At 48.3% G+C, this 14,657-nt stretch overlaps 1 protein-coding gene across 35 annotated transcripts in view; it reads left to right on the forward strand.

Moving 5' to 3' along the window:
• The window catches only part of LOC100122482 (serine/threonine-protein kinase MARK2), a 42,546-nt gene that overhangs the window by 14,746 nt on the left and 13,143 nt on the right, over nt 1-14,657 (forward strand). For 8 of the 35 annotated variants that reach the window (XM_031926856.2, XM_031926857.2, XM_031926839.2 and 5 more), the window contains exons 3-12: nt 7,004-7,270; nt 7,787-8,165; nt 8,266-8,486; nt 8,580-8,691; nt 9,350-9,462; nt 9,600-9,801; nt 10,381-10,587; nt 11,369-11,401; nt 11,737-11,938; nt 13,147-13,317. In XM_031926856.2, coding sequence (XP_031782716.1) covers nt 7,004-7,270; nt 7,787-8,165; nt 8,266-8,486; nt 8,580-8,691; nt 9,350-9,462; nt 9,600-9,801; nt 10,381-10,587; nt 11,369-11,401; nt 11,737-11,938; nt 13,147-13,317 — 1,907 coding nt within the window. Of the gene's footprint in view, nt 1-1,842; nt 2,319-3,415; nt 3,500-3,639; nt 3,802-4,243; nt 4,787-6,088; nt 6,348-6,523; nt 6,762-7,003; nt 7,271-7,786; nt 8,166-8,265; nt 8,487-8,579; nt 8,692-9,349; nt 9,463-9,599; nt 9,802-10,380; nt 10,588-11,368; nt 11,402-11,736; nt 11,939-13,146; nt 13,318-14,657 lie in introns of those variants that run through there. The other 27 variants (XM_032598573.1, XM_031926843.2, XM_032598570.1 and 24 more) reach the window with 20 other exon arrangements.

Below are 14,657 nucleotides of genomic sequence, written 5' to 3' on the forward strand. Positions count from 1 at the left end.
AATCCGACCTAGCAACGCTTGTCCGTCTTGTTTATAAATACAACGACTGCCGCGTCGTAAGCCGCCTACGAGCGTCGAGCTGAGTTTTTTATAAACGTCCGGTACGTTTTTTTCATCTCTCTTTCTTTCGACACCTGCATCGGAGGCACAAAGCGTCACACTGCAGCTGAATGAAACGTTCGGTTGCGCAACGGCGCAATTGAAAAACTGCCGAAACTATAACGTCGCGCCGTCGGGATACTAATTGGCGGACGTTATGTTTTACGAGCAGCTCCTCCGAGAAGCGAAATAATACAATTTTTTTTTCCGCGAGCAGCGGGGGCATTTTCTCACTTACGTAAAGGCGACTTTGAAAACTCGACTTTGTGTGTAACCCGTCATCTAGATCTTCTTAGCGAGAGTAAGAGGGAGAGCAAAAAAATGCGAAGAAGTACCCGATAAACTTCGTTATCTCAGCAGATCCTAAACGGAGATACTGTGTGCTGTGAAAATCGCCGAGTCCGATTCTCACGTGGGCGACGCTGCACACGAGTGTCGATATGGAAAAAGCCTCGAGAGAGAGAGAGACGGGCAGATTAAAAATTGCAGGGAAAGATACTCGCGCAGAGTTTTCCTGAATCGTTCTTTTTATTTTGTTTATTGCTCCGATAATCGTACGACAATAACGATGCGAGACGAGAGCGAAATTTACATGCGAATTTACGGTGCACACACATACACGCACCAGAAGAGGCTTGACGCACACGGCTTCCGTTGACTCTTTTAAGGCTTTAAGAGTGTACGTATGAAGTAACTGCACAGCACGCGAGTGACCAACTAAGACTAGTACCTCTCACAGCCGTCTCTCGATACAAGACCCGAGAGACGCATCACGCAACGATACTTGCGCGCGTTGGATTCGCATAATGCATTGCGCCGTGTGAGTTATTGCACGGACACGTCTATAGAGAGAAGAAAAATATCCGAGTCATTTTCGCCGGCGCGCGAGCGTAATTCCCGATTCAAGAGTAAATTGCGCCTCGGGTTTCTTCTCGCCGCGTATAAAAAAGCTAGACTCCAGGCGAACTTTCTCCCGCCGGCGAGAAACCGAAAGTGCGACCGAAAGTCTACGGCGTCGAGGTGATTCACCCGAAATCTCTCGCATCGTCGTGTGTGTTATTTTATACACAAGAAGAAGACGAAGTATATGGCAGCGTCGAGCTTCGAAGGGAAAAAAATGGAGCTTCGCTTATAAGGCGACGCACGAAAATGACAGCAGTAGTCGCGCAGCGCTGCTTATAATATACCCGCACACAGTGAGAGAGAGAGAGAGAGAGAAAGAGCAGCTAGTAACGCCATCTCTGCTGAATGAACGGACGTGCGCGCGTCAGAGAGAAGTCAACGCGATACCGTTACATAGCGCTCTCTCGCGCTACCTAATGCGTGTGTAATGTACGGCACTGATTCATCGCCGATCGCCGAATTGTTCCCGAAACGCCCTCGTCGCTCGAATCGAGGACGTTCGCGGCGATTCGCCGATCGATCGACTCCTGAGAGGTCAATCGGCACGCGTATGTATGTACGTCTCCTAGAGCTCTGATACGGACTATAGCGCGTGACGCTACACCGTTAATTTCCGGCGCTACACACTCGGCCCGAAAAGAAAGCAGCGGCGAGCACTGTATATCCGAGAGTAATATTAGAAGAAGAAGATAACCTGCGCGCGCTGTGCTCGCAGGTATATATATAATACACACACACACACACACACACACACACGCTTATAGAAAACGCTCGCTTTTAAAAGGCCCTGGCGCGGCCGCTCGGCGGCGCTCGGAAACGCACGCACACAGAGACGGCCGAGCCGCCGCAGTCGGGCCGCGTCTCTCGAACCGCGCGGACCTTCGTCGAGTGCTGCTTCTCTCTCTCTCTTTCTCTCCCCTTGATCGCAGTACAGTAGAGAGTAGTCGCGAGAACGAGGTGCCACGTGGGCTCCCTTTCCCGTAGCCACTTTGCGCACACAGTCGAGAGAAAGAGAGATGGGAGAGAAGCGCGTGGCTCCCGCAGCTGCCGCGCCGCTCCTGACTCGTCCGTCGTTGACTCTTTTCGGCGTTAGCTAGACCAGTTTTTGGTGGGCGGATGACGCCGCTCGCTCTTCTCTCCTCTCGTCTACGCTAATTCCCGAGTGAAGCACCGTAGTGCATATACTGCGCCCTTGCTGCTTGCCTCTCGTGTGGGAATAAGAGGGAGAAGGATACGTACGAGTGCACAGTGCGTGGCATGGAGGTGTCTTCTAACCTCAACGACGCGGGATCATGGTGATCGCCCTCAGGAAGCGAGTGAGTCTCACACACACACGAACACACGTTCATCGTTCTACACCTTCATGTGCTTTGGTTATATATACACACACACACACACGATCTCTTCTCTCTTCCTCTGTGCGTACAGCCTCTGCGGAAGCCTCTTGTGTGAGTCACATGCACTGGCGCGTGCTCGGATAACTCTTTAAATCAGTGCGTCTCTCTCTCTCTCTCTCTTGGAAATATTCCAGCCCCTTTCCCTGCGGCCTGTACCGCGCGAGTGTGATATGCACACCTATATATCCCGAGAGCGCGTGTCTGAATCATCGGCGTTACGTCAGAGAAAGAGCGGCGATCGGCCGCAATTGCGCTAATTGCCGACAATTGTTATCTGCCGTGTGCGTCCGTCTCTCTCTCTCTCTCTCTCTCTGTCGGTGCGTTTTTCCGAAACTCGTCCTTGCAGCCGCAGCAGCCTCTCTCTTATCTTATCCGCGCGCAGCGGGTACAGTCCGCGAGGAAATTAAATGCATCTACGGTCTATCCTATACATAGCTTCTCTCTCCGTTTCTCCCTCTTTCCACCGAAGCTAGCCGCTAATTACGTAAGCTCCTCTCCTCGGGGAGAGCGAAACACTCTCGGAACAATAGCTCCACCGATAATACACTCTCGGCGACTTCTCTCCCTCGAGAAAGCCTCTCTCGCAGCGCGTAGGCCCATACATCCAACAAGTGCAAAGTTGCAAGGTCAGCGCGTAACTCGATACACGCGACAGCTGTCACAGTGCTCTCGCGCTCCTCCGCCGCGCGTTATATATACCCGCGCGAGCGGCAGACAGATCCATTATATACGCGGCGTATATGTGCATATATAACAAATAGCAGAAGTGAGAGAGAGAGAGAGAGAGAGAGAGAGAGAGAGAGAGAGAGAGAGAGAGAGAGAAAGAGAGACTACGCCTTATACTCTCGTTTCCATCGGAAAATTTCAAAGCCGACACACAATACTCGCGAGATCGGCGTCAGTCGCGGAGAAAGGCGTTCGAGGCAGCAGCAGCGCCGCTACGCGGCGAACCTGTCCCTCTCTCTCTCGCTCGCTCGCTCGCGTCTTCTCTCGGTTTTATATATTCTGCTCTGCTGCTAGTGTCCTACCCACCGGTCGTCGACGAGGTGCTGCTCTCGAGTGCACTGCAGATTTTTGCGTCTGCACATATTAAATACTGGGTGCGCAGGAGAATTACAAGGAAGAGTAGAGAGAGAGAGAGAAAAAAAAGTGACTGCAGCTCGTTATCGGTATAGACTATCGTCGCTCGCGATAAGCAGGAGGCGCTGCTGCCTGCGGTTTATCTGGAGCGCCGCGAGTCGAGTAGTATTATAGTCGTCGACGTCGCGGTAGCTGCAGTCACGGCTGGCTGAGCCGCATACCGCGTAACCCGACTTTGTTGCCGCTCTGCTATACGCTCGCTTTCTCTGTTGCCGCTGCTGCTCCGTGCCTGCGTGTACTGCACCGTAGTGTAGTTTCAATCGTACTTATATACTTATAAAATTCGTTGTAAGCCAAAGCCAGGCGAGTAAAGTCCGTCTCTCTCGCACGCTATACGCTTCTCTCTGTGTGTGTCTCTCTGTGCTTGTCTCTCTTATCTATGTATGTGCGCGCACACGATATTATACACTTGTCGCTTGGTGATACACTCGCTGCTTTCTCTCCCTCTCTCTCTCTCTCTCTCTCTCTCTCTCTCTCTCTTTCTCTCTCACACACACACACTCCCGGAGAAGGACTCGCCACTGCTGCGTCATAACAATCATCCTAGAAAATCGAAAAGAAAATAAAACGCGTGTGCGGGGCTAAACTGGTTATACGTGTCTACTACACGGACGGCATCTCTTTCTCTATATACATCTCTCTGTCTGTCTGTGGTGGTGGTGGTGGTTGCGCTGCTCTACGGGGCTTTCCTTGCCGATGTACAGCCCGCAAGACTAAACCGCAGATGTGTCTACTTCTCAACGCAGATACAGTGAGCAGTAGCAGCATGTCGCCAGCAGCAGCCTCGGCGCAGTGATCGTCCTACCAGCACCGACAGTGCATCAGAGAGACACATCGGATCCGCCGACAACTAGTTAGAGAGAAAGAGAGAGATAGAGAGAGAGAGAGAGTGAGAGAGAGAGAGAGAGAGAGAAAAACGTCGCCAGCAGCCGCAGCAGCAAGATGATGAGCATAAACGGCAGACGAGCCGGCACCAAGGTGCCCGAGCATCCGGGTCCGGTCAGTCTGAACATGGTGATCGGCCAGAAGAACAGCGCGATCAATAGCACCACGGCCTCGTCGCGAACCAGCAACGACACGCTCTCCCAGCTGGAGCAACAGGTCCGCTCGATCGAGGTTAACACGATGGCGGCGCAGCGGCTGCGCGAGGAGCTCCAAGCCGGCGCCAGGAAGCCCGAGGGAGACAGCTACCTCAGATACCGGGAACACGAGGACCTCATCGGCACCGTCAACCACGAACCCGAGCGGTAGCGAATCATCTGCGTTATCGGTGCTGCTGTGGCACACAGTGGTTTTCGTGCTGGAACGAGAGAAAAGCGAGCCGCACACGCGAGAGAGGGACTGTGTGTGTGTGTCGGTGCGCGGCTATAATTGGCCATTCAAGGACGCGCGTGCCCTACATCATAATCGAGCGTTGGAATTCGTTTTCGAATTTATAATCCGTGTGTGTGTGTGTGTGTGTGTGTGCGAGTGTGAAGTCGAGGAGAGCGCATCGCTCGGTCTCTGTTTACGCGGGCGGCTTATCGTCGTTTGTTTAAACAAAGAGAGACTCCGCGATGCAGTCACGAAATCCGCGCTGTTGTTATTCTTTTTTTATTATTAATCGCGCTTTCGACGGCCTTCAGAAGGAGTTTTAGAGAATTGCGCACGCGGGGGGAATTTTTCGTCGCTGAATGAGAGAGAGAGAGAGAGAGAGAGAGGGGGAATTGTTTTTATCGCGTCGTGTGCAGGGGAGAGATAGTTGGTTATCTGGCGTGCATGTGTGTTACAAGTTGTTTTATACCACTTCTGGGAAATCGTAATTAATGGGAACGATAGTGCGGGAGGTCTTGACCCCTTCGCGCGAACTTTTTTCTCGGGGGGTATAGACGCGGTTGCAAGCAGGTGTTTGGGTTGTTAAAGTAATACATCGGCGATGAGTCTCGCTCTGTGAATCAGAGTGTTGATTTGATAGCTCGTTTTATCGGCGGGGAATAATTAGTCAGGCCGAGGTGGAAATTAGCCTTTGTGCGGGATTTGTTGAGCGATGCTACCGACGATTGCGAGGGGAAAACGGAGTTTTTGTGTACACAGCTGACGGTAACGTGAAAAGTATGTTTTCGTGGATTGACAGGTGGTTCCTTGTGATCGTCGGTAGCTGCGCGAAGACGATTGTTTGTGGAAGCTATAATTCGAAAACATGCGAGTATTATTGTGCGAGCAAGGAAGTGCATTTTATCGAATACTGATAAAATAATAGTTCGCAAAGATAACCGAGTACTTGGCAGACAGAAAACAGTTGACTTATCGTTATGTTGTAATCTCACGCAAACTACTTGGTCAGTGGAACGAGAAATCGGTATTATCACATCGAGCCATCGGGTTACCATTTTTCGTTACACCGATCTCGCGACGAACCCATTACCACCGCCAACACAGTCCTCTCAGCGTGCGCGTCCCTCAAACACTAAAAAAGCGAATATCTCGTTCCCCGAAAACCAGCAGCAAAACCGTTCATACGAAAAACCTATGCACGATCTAAACGGGCCGCTCGTTAAACCCCACGACAGAATCGTACCGATACCAGCGACCCGCGGTCTCGAGCGCGGCCAAGCAGGCCGGAGTTCATTCGGTCCGGAAACACGTCACCTGGCCTCCCGTCAGTCCCAGGGCGCCGCAGGCGTGCCAGCAGTCAGCCGACTGTCCCGAGCTGCCTCGGACGCCCGGCGCCGTCCGGAGCAACTCGAGCCACCCCCGAGGATGCAGCGAGCCATCGCCAAGCCCAGCTCCAGACCGGTCATCCATCAACATCAGCACCAGCACACAGAGGTATACCGTCATCGCCCCACACATCCGCGCGCGCATATCAACAAGTACAGAGGCTGGGGCGCAGGCGCGACTCCCCCACTCGTACGTGACTATATCGGCTATACAGCTCTCTTGCGCGCGCCGAGTCCTCGAGTATCGATCTGCTGCTGCTGAGGGCTGTCTGTCTCTCCGCGCTCGTTTGGCTCCCTAGTGCAGCCCGACGACTCGTGGCGGATGGCGACCGTCCGGGAACAGCTGCCTCTGCCGTCCTCGTCGGGCAGTGGTGAGCAGGACAAGCAGCAGCAGCAGCAGCAGGTACCCCAGGAGAAGGAGAAAAAGCAGGCGACGCTGCGCGGACTCAAACAAGCCCGACAGGATGCCAGCGCTCGCGGCTCGAGGCCCTCCCCGGCCAACCACCGAGCGGACGAGGCCAAGGCAATGACACACACTCACACGGTTTTACACCCCGAACACCCCTTCTTCAACCCCTTTTCACCCCCCACCCCTCTGTCACTCTGTTTAACCACCCCCGAATATTGTCTCTCTTGTACATCGCGTCAGGATGCGGGAGAGTCTTCTCCTAAGCAGTGCTACGCTGTAACTCCAAGGGAGTGTGTGTGTGTGTGTATGTGTGTGTGCGCGACTAAAGTGTGAAAAAATTTTCTGTGCATTCGCAGGCGGCCGATGGCGGCGGCGGCGGCGGCGGTGGCGGCGGTGGCGTCAGCTCGGCAGGGGGCATCGGGCCCCCGGGCTCTGGGGCGGCGCGGCTCTCCTCGCGGAGTCGCACCAACGAGGAGCCCCACATCGGCAAGTACAAGCTCCTCAAGACCATCGGCAAGGGTAACTTCGCCAAGGTCAAGCTGGCCAAGCACGTGCCCACGGGCAAGGAGGTCGCCATCAAGATCATCGACAAGACTCAGCTCAATCCTGGAAGTCTGCAGAAGGTAAGCGTCTCACTCACGTAGAGTCTTTGGGGGGGATGGGGTTGCGTAAGCGCGCGACGACGCCAGTCTGGCTGCAGCAGTCGTCGACCCCGCGGCGCTGCTGCAGTTCTGCCGAGGGAGGAGAGAGGAGTGTGTGGGAGGATGGGGTTCTCTCTTTTTTTTTTCTCATGGTATATGGAGATTTTTTTCAAGGGGAAAGATAGCAAGAGAGAGAGAGAGAGTCTCTCGATGCTGGGGTTGGGCTTGTTGCCGAGGGCTGACGCGGCGGATCGCTCTTGTTGGGTGAACTTGCGGGCTGGGATGCTGCTTTTTGTGTTAAAATTAGATGCTCTCGGCGTCTTACAAGCTCGGCTTTTATTGTTCATACGAAGTACTGGCTCGATTCCCGAACGAAGCCGCGTTTGAGAGGGAATCGCATTTATCTGGGTCAATGATTTAGCAAATTATCGCTTTCGATTAGGAACGTCGAAAATGTTCAATAATCAAACAATTCTGTTTCTCTCGCCCTGCCCACAGCTTTTCCGCGAGGTCAGGATAATGAAGATGCTGGATCACCCGAACATCGTCAAGCTCTTCCAGGTGATCGAAACGGAGAAGACACTGTACCTGGTGATGGAGTACGCGAGCGGTGGCGAAGTCTTCGACTACCTAGTGCTCCACGGCCGCATGAAAGAGAAGGAGGCTCGCGCCAAGTTCAGGCAGATTGTCTCCGCGGTGCAATACTGCCATCAGAAGAAGATCATACACAGGGATCTCAAGGCCGAGAATCTGCTGCTCGACAGCGAGATGAACATCAAGATAGCCGATTTCGGCTTCAGTAACGAGTTCACGCCCGGCAACAAGCTCGACACCTTCTGCGGCTCGCCGCCCTACGCCGCACCCGAGCTCTTTCAAGGTGGGTCGAACGATCGATTTTTTCTTTCTTCTATATTGGTGCATCGGTTAACGCCGCTGTTGTCCTCGAGTCAGGATCTGATCTTGCGATTCGTTTGCAGGCAAAAAGTACGACGGTCCCGAGGTCGACGTCTGGTCGCTCGGCGTGATACTCTACACCCTGGTGTCCGGATCGTTGCCCTTCGACGGCTCGACGCTCAGAGAGCTGCGCGAGAGGGTACTCCGGGGCAAGTACAGAATCCCCTTCTACATGTCGACGGACTGCGAAAACTTGCTCAAAAAGTTTCTGGTGCTCAACCCTACGAAACGGGCCTCATTAGAGGTACGACACAATCACTCACTGTGTAACTCTTGTTTTCTTCTTCTTCCGGAGAGATCTCGTTCTAACGATTGCAATTTTCTTGTTCCTCTGCAGAATATTATGAAGGATAAGTGGATGAACATGGGTTACGAGGACGACGAACTGAAACCGTACTTAGAACCAGAGCCTGATTACAAAGATCACAAGAGGATAGGTGAGTCTGCCAGTATGTACATAACACCTTACTACTTACTGTTCTTGTCTTAGATAGCGCATCGCATTCGGACACTCTAACTGCTTGTAACCAACGGCTACTCTGTCTCGAGGACGGCGCACGAACGTATAATACTCGCCGTCCCGATGTCTCGAACAAAAAAAAAATATATATATGAGACAGACAAACACGTGTTCGCTTTTATTCGTTATAATCAATACCGCATTGTTTTGCTTCGAATTCGTGTTTACTAACTGCTCACGTACAAGCTACTGCGGAGAACGCAGCGAGAGTGTCTGGCTATAAAATAATGCTTGCCCGACGAAATGAGTCCCCGAGGAACGACACAAGGTCACAATTTACTCTCTTGGTTTGTCTCTCAATGGAACATTTAGAACTTCTATCAATAGGAAGTTATTCATTTTTGTTTTTTATGATCCTCTCTGTATATTATACCTTATGTGTTTGATATGCCTATTAACAACCCCGAACACCCCCTCCCTGTCATCGAATTTCTTCTCCCGGCCAGTTATTGCTGTAATTTGAACCTCCTTCAGACTTTTGGTTTCAGTATCTTTGTTAAAGATTGAGTAGTTACTAGTAATTTGTAGCTGTGAGGAAGCTGTATACTATTAGATTTGACTATGCCTACCACGCCTGTATGTTACAGAAGCACTAGCGAGTATGGGCTACACGCGAAGTGAAATCGAAGACTCTTTAGGACAGGCGAAATACGACGATGTATTCGCCACGTATTTGCTGCTTGGCAGAAAAACTACAGACGTAAGTTTGGCTGCGCGACAGAGGGATCTCCCCCTGTCGAGTGGCCTGAGATACGATTCGACGACAGATCAGATGCATGCGACGTATAGGTGAGAGCGAGAATGAATCAGCTGTACTGACTCTGCTTAAATTTGCAGCCGGAAAGCGACGGCTCAAGGTCAGGCAGCTCCTTGTCGTTGCGTAACATTCCACCACAGGTCGGCTCGGCCGGAGGCGGAGGAAGCGGTGCCGGCACTGGCGGAGCTGCCCAGAGCCCATCGCATCGGAGCGTACATCGCAGCATCTCGGCAAGCAATCCCAAGCCTAGCAGACGAGCATCGTCTGGCGGTGAAACGCTTCGTAAGTCACTGTACAAAAAGTCACACCAAAACAAAGCCCGGCAATTCAATGTTTCTATTAATCTTTAATCACGAACGACCGTAATTATACAAGAACGCTCTAATGTTACTCTTACACTGCGAATGGACTTTGTCGCACTGTGTGCTCGAGAGCAGCAGACTCAGTTTATCATCATGCATAACAGCAACTTGCCGTCCAGTAGCGGAAAAATTTCGGCTCCTCTCCTGTTTCTTTCAATGCGCGCACACACACAGACTAGTCTTGCGTCTTCTTAGCTCGCGGTGGACCACTGCGGCGACATAAATATCTCCAAGTAATCTGATAAGACAAAGTTAGTACTTCTGGACAGAGCAGCCCAACTTTTTCTGCTAGGATGGCTCAGCCTTGTGATTTTTTCAAGCAATTTCCATGATTAACTATACATGTAACATTAGAGTTTTTTTTATATTTTTGTTCTCATTTAACTTCGAGGGGGTCGCCCTGATTCTCACTCATGAAAAAAGAAAGCGAGAGAAAGAGAAAAAAATGTAAACGGGAACTCTGTGGTGGAATCTGGTTCTACTCCATTTTGCTTCTTAGGCGGAGCCCCAAGTCCAGGTAATACAACGAACCACAATCATGCTACTGGTGCTGCTGCTGGTGTAACGGTAACTGGAAGTGGCGGTAGCAATTTCAAACGACAGAATACCGTGGACGCAGCTACGATTAAAGAAAATACCGCTCGAGCAGCTCGTGAATCTGCTCGACCTTCCGCGCCCAAAAATAGTCCTGGACAGCTTGACACTAGTGAGTTCATTTCACACTCAAATAACCACTTTTTTCAAGATCCACCGAGTTACTATCCGAGATACCGCTCCGACAGAGAATCACACAAAGACATCATTCGTACCTCATCGCTTCGAGGCTTCAATAAGAACGTTTGCTTTGGAATTGGTTGCAGTGAATTAACTATACTAGTCAGCTTTTTAGTTTCGTACTGTTTATTATGAGTTATATTTTCAAACGTTACTTTTTTATTTACCATCGTTTTCTATTCATGAGATTATTTATTCAGTTTCTTTTGCTCAAAGTTTTAGATTACTTTATTAGATAGATTCGAAAAGCATTCGATCAGGGCTGGGCACCCATAAGGTGGGCAATTTTTTCTATCTAGTCCACGAGCATATCACTATGTATGATTGAACCCCTTAAAAAACTCACGTTCTCTCGAGTCTTGAGTACGAATTTCAGAGCGATATTCAGGAGCCGGGGAAACGCGATTTGTTATAGACTTGCGTTGAGAACATGCTGATATGACTGTATACGACTCGGGGAATCTTTTCAATTATAGACAACTATAAAACGCTATTAGCAATCTTTCAAATCAGAAGCAGAGAATCTAGTTATCTGTATAATTTTCAATTCAAATCTGTATGTTCTTCAAACATGCATGGATATTCATAGCATACAAATTAGAACATGATTCGAATATATTAATTTTATATCTTCTATTCCATTTGCTTCTTACTTTTTTCACAACAACCAAAACGCATACTTAATTTTTTAATGTGTCTAAATTTTTGCTCAGCCCTGTCTTCGATAAAGAGGTTTTTATTAAAAAGTGAGTACTACTTACAAAAAAGAAAAGTAATCTATCAGATTTTATGTTTATTTTGAAAGTCTTTATACTTATTTTCGTTAAAGTTGTCTCTACTACTTGGAAAGCGAGTAAGAGAAAGTGGAAAGGGAAATGGGAAAAACTTGGGGGAGGAGTTTGGTGGTGGTGGTGGCCTAAATTTGATAAATGTTTCAGTCTCAGAGTATACCGAGTACTTCTTGTATTTTATTTAATGTTTTGTGGTCGTTCTTTGTCTCGTTAAAGAAAAAAAAGAGCTATTATTTTCATGTTTTATTTTGCTTTGTTTTGTGTTGAACCATATCTAATGAGGCTTGCAGTGACAATGTTCATTCTAGGCGTCGGAACGAGTCCCGGCGGCAAGACGAGAGTTAACAAGAGCAACACGATGAACACCGGAGTCGGAGGTGTCAGGGTGAACGTAACACCTGCGCCTAGTTCTATTGGCCGTCGTAGTACAATTTCCTACGATCAGGCCAAGACCTCATCCTCATCCACTGAAAGAACAAACGACGTGCCCAAGTATGTATATCTCTCTGTATTCACGCATTACATTACTCTAATCTCTATATTGTAGATTCGCGAAGACACTAACACAGAGAGGCTAAACTTTGTGCTGCAGTATTGACAACGACACCATGTGTCTTCATCGAGTCGAGCGATAATTTTGAACAGCAGCTTTTGTTATATCTCTCTGTATTAGAGTTTTCGCCATCATAATCTGTAATTAACTTTGTACTTCATTTCTTATCACTGATAATCGACCGGTTAGACTCCGGTGCTTCTCTCGCTACGGCAAAGCGATTGTAAAAATGTGAAAATCAAACACACTGGTTCGAAATATTATTATTACACACACAAAAACACAATAGACGCATTTTTAAAAAATCACTGCAACTCTTAGATTTAGTCTCTGTACTAACACACACACACACACACACACACACACACCTGTTCTGTGTTGACGTTTTCTCAATGAGCTTTTGTACTACACTATCAAACACCTGTACTGACTCTGTATTAACCATGTGTCTACTGACTTTTTAGATTCTACCTAATGATATAGTAATACAGGCGATGCAAGACATTTAGCTCTGATGCTGACTCAATAGCCCGAACAACTCTCTGTTGCATCGCTCAAGCATGCTGGCTGCTGCCTGACTGAGTTTTTATTCATTAGAAAGAATTAATCACTTGAACTTGCTGAATTCTTTTCTTACTTACATACTAGACAAGCGCAACAGGTGCTTTGTTTCTTTGTTATATAGAGAATCGACACTGATATTGTATACTTGGATGACACAGTCTAACACAAACGAACACGCACAGTGCAAGACAAGCTTATGTTATACAAGACTCATGTTCTCATGCCTCTCTCGGCTCCTATAAGGAGACTCGAGCAATCATCATCATCATTCATTCATTCGTTCGCTCCTTATTGAAACAACCATAGAAAAAAAAACGTCGTCGCTTATCTTGGTGGCATGAGAGATCAGCCTGTATTATCACTATTCACTAGCATCTCGCGACAGACCTATAGATATCCCATCGGGATCCGCCGAGAGGAGCAACTCGCGCGGCAAATTCAAAAATCTCATCCACCAAGAAAAGCTCTACAGCTCCTCTCCTCCGCGCGTCAGAGAAAATCTCTCTCTCTCTCACTCTCGTGGGTGGGCTATATAATAACTCAGAACGCCAGAGCACCGCTAACAGTTGTTGTGGGTGTGCAGCGAGGCGGCTGCTAGGCCGACGCGGGGTCACACGAAATCAGCGAGCATCAGCGCGAGCCACCGAGCCGCGGCCCCGGCCGATCATGCGCTACTGGATCATCCCCAGCCGCGCAACGCCCACAACCCCCTACTAGTCGCTGCCGCCGCCACTGCTGACCCTCTTAGGCAGAGGTACTGAGAGCGAGCGAGCGAGAACGATATAGAAATATATCTCTCCCTCTCTCTACTTCATCCGCGAGAGCCCCACCTACTATTTCCTCGTATCATGTAGAAAGCACGCAGCTGAAAACGCGAGATTGTGCGTTGAGATTGTTCAGCGACGTGCTTGTGAATTGCGAGAAATGAATTCCTTTTTTCTCGTACAAGTACTTGCTCCAATACAATTGTTCCTCATAGGGTTTCACGTTTTCGGTTGTTATGCATCCCTTCGAGGCCATTAACTTTATCTCGAGGTGTTAACTTTCTCCCGAATATTTCGATTCTGGATCGTTTTTTAAAATTCTTCAATAGTCTGCATTAGATCGAAGCCTCTAGGACAGTTTCTGGTCTTCGTCGCTATTTGCCCTAGTATAATACCCCTCTTTCTCCCAGTGTCGTCGTTTTTTATCTGCATGCTCGTATAATATATCCATCATTCATACCATCATCATCATCATCGTCATTCATCGTGTTTAACGTTTCTTTTTTATTTATATAAGCGCCAACTCGTTACTTTTCATTTGCCATCGATATATATATATATATACACGATCATTTTTGCTGGGCATATCGCACGCCTCCAACTTGTTACTTTGATTTTCTTTGCCAACGACTCTGCCGTTTACACACTTTGCCAGCTTTAGTGTATATACAGAAAGATACTTTTTTTACTCAAACCTATGATTAACAGCACGCAATTTTGGTACATTGTTGCATGCAAGTAAGTAGACGTGTATTGACAAAACATCTTAAAAAGCCTTGGATCTGATTGCACAGTGTAAACGTTGGCCCCGATATGTATGTACGTTGTGTGTGTATCCGTAAAATTCGAAGAAACACATTTTTAGTTTTACTCTGGCCGTAAGCCAGCTGTTTCGTATTAACGTTTAGAAAGTATGTGTATTATCCAGTATTTAGAACCAAAAAATTGATCCAGTGTTTTTATGTGTTTGTATATATATTACTCTCAGAACATTTTCAGTACACCGTATACTTTTTTCCTTGATGTGTGTGAAAGCGATATTTTTAAATGTAGTGTAATATACATGTTCACATATCTATATATAGAAAAATAATACATATACATATTGCACCGTAACAAGCTAAATTTCTTTTTTTTTCGTAGTTTGTATGCTTCGACCGTACACTTTTCGAGAGAAACATGAATAAAGAGAAAAATCTCGTTCTGTCCAAAAATGCAAACAGCGAGAAGTGTATAGGGATATTTTACGTGTAATAATCTTACACGAGTGATACTTGTTTTTCGAATGACGAGATGATGTACCGTAAATTGAGCTTTGAATTACAATTCA

Source organism: Nasonia vitripennis, chromosome 3, assembly GCF_009193385.2.
Source record: "Nasonia vitripennis strain AsymCx chromosome 3, Nvit_psr_1.1, whole genome shotgun sequence".
Lineage (NCBI taxonomy): Eukaryota > Metazoa > Arthropoda > Insecta > Hymenoptera > Pteromalidae > Nasonia > Nasonia vitripennis.